Below are 11194 nucleotides of genomic sequence, written 5' to 3' on the forward strand. Positions count from 1 at the left end.
ACGTACGTACGTTACGTACGTACGTACGTTACGTACGTACGTACGTTACGTACGTACGTACGTTACGTACGTACGTACGTTACGTACGTACGTACGTTACGTACGTACGTACGTTACGTACGTACGTACGTTACGTACGTACGTACGTTACGTACGTACGTACGTACGTTACGTACGTAACGTACAGACCATGGGCTAAAAACCACTTTTTTGGAATCAGGGGACCCCAAAACGGATATTACGTTACGTACGTAACGTACAGACCATGGGCTAAAAACCACTTTTTTGGAATCAGGGGACCCCAAAACGGATATTTCCACCCATTTCCCGATTTTGAAAATTTGGACCGATTGCAATACTTTCTCATTACCTTGTATAGGTTCCCTATACGTAAAGGTAATAGAAAGTAAAAATTAGTCCATATGAGTACTCAAGCCACCCTCCACTGTACAGCTTCCCCCACAGCCAACAAGTCCGAGCCCATGAAACTCCGCCCCGTGGATGTCCAAAACGGAATCCCACCGGCCCAGGCACGTCGACCACAAGGAAAGCCACACAATGAAACCTGGCTATGATCTCTGCAATAGATATAATAAACAGGAATTTTAATTGTGTTAAGCATATTTAAATGCTTGTCACAAACATCGTTCCCCGATTATTTCACCTAGATAAATTTCATGACATGACTTGGACTCGAACCACCAACCTCCAGATCCAAAGTCCAACGCGTTAACAACTGCACCACTGAGGTTGGTAGATATAATAAACAGAATATAATATAACATAAATGTGTGTAGTATGTGTACAACTGTACATACAGGGCGTCCCGCGAACGACCGCATACCTACGTATTTTGCAAATGTAATAGAAAGTCGTGTGATGTAGTATGTGTACAACTGTACATACAGGGCGTCCCGCGAACGACCGCATACCTACGTATTTTGCAAATGTAATAGAAAGTCGTGTGATGTTCACACCCGATTTTTATTTTGGTAGTTTGGTACCCAGATTTCTTGAGAGTGGCACCTGGTTCTTTTGAATGTTGATATTACATCTATATAGTTACCTTTTAGTCTAGTACTCATGTCAAAGTGTGAACACTTGACGGCAAAGCAACGTGAACGGCAAGACTAGAGTAAACTCTCCTCGCTTCGCATGCAATTCAAAATAATTGAGACGTAAAATGAAAATACCTAACTTCTTAAAGATTTTTAAGTTTCAAATAAAGGGTGTCCCAATAAGAACGCAAGATTTAATTGTTCAATAAAGCATGGTTCTTCGTAGAAAAAAATAGACTCTTGGATGATTTGAGAAGTAAACATTCTGAAATTTTGTATGGAACCATAATCAGACCGATAGCATTCTCGACTTTGATGGCACATTCGTTCTCTTTTGACTAAATTTTCGATGACAAATTTGAGGCAGGCTATATCTCGTTGATGCAGCGTTCAATTTCACCTTTCAACTTTCAATGCTTCAGTGGGTGTGGGTTTGTTGGTGTAAACATGTGACTTTAGATAGGTACCCCCACGGAAGAAGTCTAGGGGGGTAAAATTACATTATCATCGAGGCCATTTCTCGTCACCAAAACGGAAAATGACACGATTTTGACTAGGAAAATGCTCACGCAAAAGTGATAATTTGTCGATTTTATTATGCTAACAAGTTGTTGAACCCTTTTAGACTCCATGATGACTAATTTTATTTTGATATGTTTACAATCAATCTGTCTAAGATTGGGCAAGAAAAAACAACGTATAAAAAAATTATGACCCTTTCAAATCTTGCGTTCCTATTGGGGCACCCTTTATAAAGTTTAATTTCGACATATTAACTTTTATGTACAGTAGTTTCCTTGCATGAAGATGGCGTTACTTGTAGATACAGGGTAGGGTTGCCAACTTTTTTTTTCCTCGTCTTTACGGGACAAATCGGATATCGGAAAAATAATTTAAAAATACGGAATTTATGATTTTTACCTGAGACAAAGGCATGCCTAAAAAAAAAAAAAAAAAAAAAAAAAAAAAAAAAAAAAGCCCATTTTTTCCCAAAAAAAGGGCCATTTTCCCAGTTTTTTTAGGGCCATTTTTTGAAAAAAAAGGCCCATTTTTGAAAAGAGGCTTGTGATATAGCCAAGTGCAAACAAGTAGCTATGTCAGAGAACGAAAATATTCTAATGCCAAGTAAGAAGTCTGATACCTACATGGAAAATGTAAATGTTGTGCAGAATAGATGTAAACATTGTGGTTATTCTCATTCCAGTCTTTGTAAATTCAGGAGGGCCAGGTGTCACAAATGTAAGGAATTGGGCCATATTGCTCCGGTTTGCGAGAAGAAAAATGTGAAATACATGCAACCAGGGAGCAGTGGCAGTGGCGTAGAACATGATTCTGATCTCAATGAAGATTCTCAGCTTCTACATATCAGTCAAGTGTGTACCATCAATCACGTAAATCAACAGTTCAAGGAATACAAAGTGAGGATCAATGTTCTGGGTAAGAATTTTCCAATGTGTGTGGACACTGGTAGTCCTGTTTCTATTATTTCTTGCGATGCTCTTCGTTCCCTAGATGAAAAGTCTTTACTTCAAAATATTGAAAAGTCATCGCTATCTTTGAAATCCTACAGTGGAAATTCCTTGAATGTGATTGGTATGGTGCGTGTTCCGGTTGAATATAAGAATGTTACCTACACGTTACCTATGACTGTGGTAGAATCTGATGGTATCCAGGTTCCTGCTCTCTTGGGAAGAGACTGGATTCATTTATTGAACTTGGATTTGAACTTTATTCGTAACTTGTTTACAGAAAATGAACACTTGGATTCCCTTGCATGTAACATGGTGAATAATGTCAAGATGGTGGAGGACATTAAAACTCAGTTCCCCAACTGTTTTTCTTCAGAACCCAGTTGTATCAAAGGTGCCCCTGTGGATATTGTCATCAAACCATCTACAATTCCCATCTTCTGCAAGGCGAGACCGATTCCATTTGCTCTGAAGGATTTAGTTATACAAGAGCTAAATAATTTGATTGATGCAGGTATTCTTAAGAAAGTAGAAAGCTCTGAGTGGGCAACACCGATTGTTTCCATTCCAAAAGAAACTGGTGAGTGTAAAACTGTTCGGATTTGTAGGGATTTCAGTCAAACGATAAATAAATATGTTGAAACTTAATTCTATCCTTTGCCCATTCAGGACGAAATTCTCAGTGACTTAGCTTTGGGTAAAGTTTTCACCGCAATTGATCTATGCAAAGCTTTCCATCAATTGGAAGTGAGTGAGGAATCACAAAAATTGCTTACGATTAATACCCCTATGGGTTTACTGCAGTATACAAAATTGCCCTATGGTGTTAAAAGAAGTTTCATTGATGATGTGTTTATTATTGGAGACAGTGTGGAAGACTGTTACAAAAACACAGTCGAGGTCTTCAAAATTCTGAATGAAAATAACGTAAAAGTTAATATTAATAAATGTCACTTCTTCCAGACTGAAATCAAAGCGCTGGGACATATTGTCAGTCACAATTCTATCAAACCAGAGCCAAGGAAATGTGATGCAATAAAAAATGCTCCCACTCCGAAGAATGTTACGGAGTTGAAAAGCTACTTGGGTCTACTGGGCTATTATCAGAAGTTCATACCAAACTTATCTTTCTTGTTACAGCCTATGTATGAGTTATTGAAGAAAGATAAAAAGTGGAACTTCAATTCTCAATGCTCAGAAGCCTTTGAAACAAGTAAGCTGTTACTTGAAAAGTACAATATTCTAGTCCCATTTAATGAAACTAAACCTTTGGTTTTGCAGTGTGATTCCTCCGACTATGGTATTGGAGCTGTGCTGGGTCACGACTATGGTGATGATGTGATTCGTCCAATTCATTTTGCCAGCAAAACTTTGTCTTCTGCTGAAAGAAATTATTCCCAAGTACAGAAAGAGGCTTTGGCTGTGATCTATGGAGTTCAATATTTTTCCAAGTATTTGACTGGAAGAAAATTCACGCTGATCACTGACAACAAGGCCTTGGTTACTCTATTTGGTGAGGACAAAGCGGTTCCTATGCTATCTTTAGCTAGACTACAGCGGTGGAGTCTTATTCTGTCCAATTTTGACTATTCTCTCAAGTACAAGAAAGGTACTCAGATTCCTGTTGCTGATGCCCTCTCAAGATTACCTTTGAGTAATGACAAGACGTTTGATGACACTGTGTACTACTTGGGTTTCAAAGAGTTGGGTTTGACTGCCAACACAATTATCAATAGTACCAGAAAAGATAAAGTCTTATCAAAGGTAATGGAGTATGTCAAGCATGGCTGGCCATCAGTAACAAATTTGTCATGTGATGAGAAAACTTTTCATACTATCAAAGATGAATAATTATCAATTGAAAATGATTTGTTACTTCGAGCAAACAGAATTATTATTTCTGATGATTTGAAAGAACAAATTCTCAAGTTACTTCATGATGAACACCCTGGGATTGTACGGATGAAGGCGTTGGCTCGCAGTTATGTTTGGTTTCCTGGCATTGATAAGGAAATAGAAAACTATGTCAAGTCATGTTCTGCCTGTCAAGCTCAGTCCAATAACGCCCAGGAGAGTCTGCTCACGTACTGGCCTCAGACAAGTTATCCTTTTCAAAGGATTCATATTGACTATGCTGAGTATGACAAGAAAAATTTGTTCATCATTTGTGACGCATTCTCAAAGTGGATTGAGGTAGAAGTTGTGTCAAGTACAGATTCAAAATCTACCATTCAATGTTTGGAGAGATTTTTCTCGAACTTTGGTTTTCCAGAAACATGTGTCTCAGACAACGGGCCCCAGCTGGTTTCAAAGGAGATGGTGGATTTCATGGAGAATAATTCAATCACTATGGTGAACTCTCCACCTTATCACCCCAAGTCTAATGGAGCTGCTGAGAGGGCAGTTCAAGTTGTGAAGAGACATCTGGAAAAACAAGAGGGAGAGAAAGAGAAGTATTCTAGTTTCAAGCAAAGAGTAACAAGTTTGCTGCATGTGTACAGGAACACCCCTCATTCAGTCACGGGCAAGTCTCCTGCAGAAATGATTTTCAAGTTTACTCCTAAAATCAAACTTGGAAAGCTGAAACAAGTTGATCCGGTCAAGGACAAAGTGACAAAGTACCAGGAGTATCAAAGGAAACATGTCAACCAGAATCGATCTATCAACTATTACCAGGTGAATGAGAAGGTTTGGGTTCGCTCTGTTCGAGGAGAGAAAGTCAAATGGTTCCCTGGTCACATAGTCAAGATAATGAGTCCTTATACCTACACTGTGGAGACGGAACATCAGTCCAGACTTGTCCATGCTGATCACCTCAAGAAGTTTGAAGTTCGGAAATCTACTAGGGTTTCTAGACCCCCTCCAAGGTTCAGCTTTTAGGGGGAGATGTGTAATGTAGCCAGTTATTTGGAGTCAGATTTGGTCAGTCTTGCTGTGAGTTTCCAGCGAAATGTAAAATAAAATTTGTTCTCTTTCCAAACATTCTGTATTTTTCATATTTATTACACTCCCCACTTGCAATATTTCGAATCTGACCGTTCCAACATAAAACGCCAACTTCCTGTTCCTTTCGTTTTCGTGGGCGATTTCAACGCCCACAATCCATTATGGGGGGACTCCAGACTGGACGTCAAAGGTAAAGAAGTGGAACAATTTATTTTGAATCACAATAATGTGCATCTACTGAATAATGGCGATGCAACGCACTTCAACCTTTCTTACCTTTCCCACTCGTCTATCGACCTTACTTTTTCTTCCAGCGGAATTTTCCCCGATCTAAAATGGAATACTATTAACGATCTATATTTCTCGGACCATTTTCCAATTACTTTGTCGTATGAGAACGCTAGTGCTAATGTTCCTCGGAATTCCTCTTCTCCAAAAATCTGGAATTACGACAAAGCGAATTGGGAAATGTTTAGTTCCAAGATTACTTTCCACCAAGAAATCAATTTTGACAACGCCAAGACGGATGTTGATACCATTCTCACTCTCATAAATAATAACATTTTGAGTGCGGCTGAAGCCTTGATTGCTTTGAAAGTTATCCCAGCCAATAGACTTCCAGTCCCTTGGTGGGACGACGACGTGAAAAATGTTTTTAAGAACAGGAGAAAATTTCTCCGCGCCGCCAGACGCAACCCAACTACAGATAATAAAATAACGTTTATGATGGCTAGGGCCATCGCCAGAAGAACAATAAAGGTCAAAAGACAATAAAGCTGGTCCGATTTTGTTGGATCTATTGACCACTTGAGAGATGTTCCACAAAATGGGGAAACTTCGAGGGAAATATAGCCCAAGGACCATTAATGCCATTCAAGATTCTCATAACCCAAATAATCTTCTCTTTGACACACCTTCCATAGCAAATACATTAGCCGCCCATTTTCCAGCCGTATCTTTCTAACAATTCCTGTGAAATCTTTCCTTTTCAGTTTGACTTCAGCCCTTTTTCATACCAAGAAATGTACCTAGTTCTTCTATCTTGCACATCCAAAGCTGCGGGCCCTGATGGAGTTTCTTTTGTATTTTTGAAAAAGCTCCCTACTCAGGCCCTTGACAAACTTCTCGAACTTTACAATTTCATTTGGTCTAAAGGTAAGTTTCCCAAAAGTTGGGGAGAGTCTCTCATCCTCCCGCTTCTAAAACCAGGAAAAGATCGGCTGGTACCTTCCAACTACCGGCCAATCTCTCTCCTTAACTGTTCTGGGAAAATACTCGAAAAGATGGTGAGCAAAAGACTCTTTTGGGTACTTGAAAATCGTGGTCTAATTAACCCCTTTCAGAGTGGTGGGAGGTTCAGGAGGTCCACCATTGATAATTTGGTCTTTCTTGAAAAAGAGGCTGCTCAGGGTCTCGCCAAAAAAGAGTGCACGGTGGCCCTTCTCCTCGATGGTCAAAAAGCTTTCGATATGACCTGGAGATTCAAAATAATAGAGACACTTAAAGGGTTTAACATAAATGCGTTACTTGTGCAACAGTGCAACTTCCTGCACAATAGAAGTTTCAAGGTGAAGTGTAATGGGTCATTCTCCAATAGTTTTCCTTTACAGAACCGGATTGTCCAAGGTTCATCGCTCAGTCTGGTCCTGTTCATCATATTTATGAACGATATCCTTGATATTATAAAAGTTCAACTAAGGCGGCTTTTGTTTATAGACGATTTTTTAGTAATAGCTCGAGGCAAAGTTATTGAACTCCTACGAGTAAAAATTCAAAAAGCCTTGAACAATATTCTCAAGTGGTCTAACCAAAACAGTCTAATCTTTTCGGCTGACCCCAAAAAGTCGGCTTGTATCTGTTGAGTTGGAGTTCTAATGTAGTAAGAAAAGATCACTTTGAAAATAGAACATTGGAACGAATTTATTTTGTGTAGACTCACCAGAGTGAAAACCAAGACTGAGGATTGAATTTGGTTCGGAGCTTAAGTTTGTAGACAATATCAAGTTCCTTGGTCTGTACTGGGACACAAAATTGAATTGGGCTTTACATATAAACCATTTCGGAGCTTAAGTTTGTAGACAATATCAAGTTCCTTGGTCTGTACTGGGACACAAAATTGAATTGGGCTTTACATATAAACCATACCAAAAGCCGCGCTATGGCCGCCCTTAATGTTTTAAAAATGGTATGTAATAAGAAATATGGCGTCCGCCGCGAAACCCTCCTTACATTCTACAAGTCCTATATCATGCCCATTTTTGACTACGGATATATAGTATACTCATTTGCCAAAGACTACATACTTAAAAAATTGAATCCTGTCTATAATGCCGGCATCAGAATCGCCACTGGTGCTCTCAGGTCTAGTCCTGTGACTAGTTTGTATGTCGAGTCTGGCATTCCGCCCTTGTCATTTAGACGGTCCAAAATGATGCTCAACTATGTATCTAAAGTTGGCAGTTGTCCCTCTAATCCCATTCATAAGAAATTTTCAATCCTAGTCTCAGCAGCACGGATTATAATGACTTTATGAGTCATTTCAATAACAGCGATTTTGCTCCTTTTCAGAAACATAATCCTCCATGGTGTTTCCAAGCCCCTCCTGTTGATATACATCGCTTCATGTTGACAGCAAGAAGAAAATATCGCCATCTGTGTTCCAAAAGCACTTCCTGGACGCCATCAGTTCTAAGTATCGTGACTGTATTGTTTGTTTTACAGACGGATCAAAATCAGAGAACTCCACCAGCTGTGCATATAGTATAGGCAAAAATCTCTGTTCATTTCGCCTTAACGTAGTCAATACTGTTTTCTCCTCAGAAATCATAGCTATTCTGCACTGCCTTCAAAACATAAAGTACCTGCCCCACTCCAAATGCCTGCTTGTATCCGATTCAATGAGCTCTATCCAAGCTATTGCCAACATTTGTTCTTCTTATAAAAACTATTTGACCTCAAAAATTTATTCTGCCTGGATGGATCTTAAGTTGGGTGGCAAAGAAGTGACACTCATGTGGTGTATAAAAACTATTTGACCTCAAAAATTTATTCTGCCTGGATGGATCTTAAGTTGGGTGGCAAAGAAGTGACACTCATGTGGTGTCCGTCACACTGCGGCATCAGTGGGAACGAGGCTGTCGACATGGCGGCTAAAAATCCCTGTACATCAATCCAGTCCCTAAAACTATGTTCTGCGTGTGACTTCAGACCTCTTGTTGCCAAAATCATACATAACATGTGGCAAACCTCGTAGAACAACCTTATAATTCCCAATAAACTAAAGAGAATCAAGCCTGTAATCGAAAACTGGACCTCCAGCAACAGAAACACTCGATATGAAGAAGTTGTGCTAACAAGATTGAGAATCGGCCACACCAGACTAACACATAGTTACCTATTTACAAGATCCCCTCATCCTACTTGTCGGTGTGGTGAACCTCTCACTCTGTTGCTCACATCCTGATCTGCCCCCTTGACACCTCCATACGTTCCTTACTCCCCAACCCTCCCTCCCTATCCGATGACAAACCTGGTGTAGACTCCCTCATGTCTTACCTGAGATCCCTCAACATCATTGATAAAATATAAGACGAGGACCGGCGCGAACGACATGTTATAACACATAGGTAGTTAAAGCGCCTAAAAGGAAAATAATAATAATAATAATATTTTCTGACGACCAAAATGTCCCATAAGAAATACACAGGGAGTAGAGACTCGGGGACTCGAAGCGAGAGGAGAATCTTTTTCCTCCCGAACTTCATTTTCAGTTTTTAGTCCGTCCTTCCTTTATTATTACTAATAATAAAGAGTGGACGGACTATTGTATTCGCTTCGGTGTCGGTCTGTCTGTCTGTCAGTCTGTCCCCATAGAAGGACTTATCCAAACCTGGTCGACCTATATATCAAATTAAAGGTCTTTTTACCAGGATCACGAAAATGGTGGTGCAAATTTTGTCCAGAAAACCATAAAGCCAAAAAACCAAAAAAAACTGGTTTTTGGGGGATTTTTTTCACATTTTCTCACACAAATGAGCTCTAATCTTGAAATTTGTCGCGACGACCTATGAACTCAAAGAGAGAAAGTTTTAGATAACACTTCAGTCGATCATTTAAGACCGATTTTAGCGTCACCTATGTTAAGCTACGCCGAACAAGGCCAATAAATGGATGGGTGACTTAAACAATATATAATCTTCAGTCCTAGAGTTCTCAGATTTGGAAATTGGTCTCGGCAACACTAAAATAGGTTACTATACCAGAGACAACCGGAGTCCAGACGAGAGCTGGACTGAGATAGCAAAACTTATCTCCTTCCCTTCCCCCTTCCCACCGTCGTCGGCGTCGTTGTGTCTGTTTGGTTGTCAGAGTCAGAGTTCATGGTAACAGTTATAGTAGAGTTCAAAGTAGAAGAGTTTCAGTAGCCGTTATGCTGATTTTAATATACTGTAGTTTGACAACAATTTGAAAATTGTCTTGCATTAATTATTTTGTCTTTACTGTTTTTTACTTTCCTTATCCTATAGGAAGGAAAGTATTTTTCTCTATTTTTGTTCATTTTTCTAACATTCATCGCTCTTGCAAGTTGAAAGTGTCCATCTGTCCATAGGTGGAGCACTACACTGTCCACCTACCACCTACCCTATTCACTAAATTCTTTTAAAGTTACTTTTTCGGAAATTTGACATCAGATTTGGAGTTTTTTTTTAAGAGGTTTGACAGAGCGAACTGTAACTGCTATGGTTTTATCGTCCCGAAATCGAAGAGAGAAGGAAGACAAGATAGGAGAAAGCCAGCCGTTCCGAGAACGAATATTATCCCATCAGGATAAAATCCGCCCCGGGTGAGGATCGAACCCGCGGCCTAGCGCTTACAAGGCAGACGCACTACCAACTAAGCTAGCTAGGCTGGCAGATTTGGAGTTTTCACAACAATTTACGTAGGAACTGACCTTTTATTCATAATGTTCAACCAAATGCAATAGGTAGTTTTTTTTTTTTTTTTTTTTTTTTTTTTTTTTTTTTTTTTTTTAATGTGTACAGGAACACCCCCCATTCAGTCACGGGCAAGTCTCCTGCAGAAATGATTTTCAAGTTTACTCCTAAAATCAAACTTGGAAAGCTGAAACAAGTTGAGAGAACAGTGTAGGAGAAAGTCAGCCGTTCCGAGAATGAACCATGTTTATTTATAAAGTTCACCCTGGGCGGAAATTGAACCCGCGACCTAGCGCTTACAAGGAATACGCACTACCTTCCATGCTATCTAGGCTATAGTTCTAAAGGGGTTAACGGGTGGCTTGTCGCCGATTTGTCGCTAGGCCGCGGGTTCAATTCCCGCCCGAGGCAGATTTCATCCTGATGGGATCATTTTCGTTCTCGTAACGGCCGGCTTTTTCCTATCCTGTCTTCCTTCTCTCTTCGATTTCGGGACGATATAAGACCTTAGAAGTTACAGTTCACTCAGTCAAAAAAAAAGGGTCTTAGCAGTGACGTTAAAATTCTTTCAAACAAGAAGATTGCCAGCCTAGTAGTGCGTCTGCATTGTAAGCGCTAGGCCGCAGGTTCGATTCCCGCCCGGGGCGGATTTTATCCTGATGGGATAATGTTCGTTCTCGGAACGGTTGGCTTTCCTAGGCCGCAGGTTCGATTCCCGCCCGGGGCGGATTTTATCCTGATGGGATAATGTTCGTTCTCGGAACGGTTGGCTTTCTCCTATCCAAAT

The 11194-nt window shown here is 40.0% G+C and overlaps 2 protein-coding genes across 3 annotated transcripts; both read left to right on the forward strand.

The window, feature by feature from the left end:
* The first annotated feature begins 2121 nt into the window (after positions 1-2121).
* Positions 2122-5431, forward strand: LOC113471295 (uncharacterized protein K02A2.6-like). 2 transcript variants are annotated; one of them, XM_026830343.1, is made up of 4 exons: positions 2122-3107; positions 3668-3872; positions 4053-4054; positions 5318-5431. In XM_026830343.1, exons 1-2 carry the CDS (start codon positions 2153-2155, stop codon positions 3676-3678), a joined length of 966 nt encoding a protein of 321 aa, XP_026686144.1. In that variant the 5' UTR covers positions 2122-2152; the 3' UTR covers positions 3679-3872; positions 4053-4054; positions 5318-5431. The 2 variants fall into 2 exon arrangements, with proteins under 2 accessions (XP_026686144.1, XP_026686143.1); XM_026830342.1 differs by having other exon boundaries at positions 2122-3872.
* Positions 3718-5407, forward strand: LOC103518583 (uncharacterized protein K02A2.6-like). The gene is made up of 3 exons (XM_026830341.1): positions 3718-3727; positions 3837-4262; positions 4410-5407. Exons 1-3 carry the CDS (start codon positions 3718-3720, stop codon positions 5405-5407), a joined length of 1434 nt encoding a protein of 477 aa, XP_026686142.1.
* Positions 5432-11194: the final 5763 nt, after the last annotated feature.

The sequence above is a fragment of the Diaphorina citri genome, unplaced genomic scaffold (genome assembly GCF_000475195.1).
Source record: "Diaphorina citri unplaced genomic scaffold, Diaci psyllid genome assembly version 1.1 scaffold2262, whole genome shotgun sequence".
NCBI classification, from domain to species: Eukaryota; Metazoa; Arthropoda; class Insecta; order Hemiptera; family Psyllidae; genus Diaphorina; species Diaphorina citri.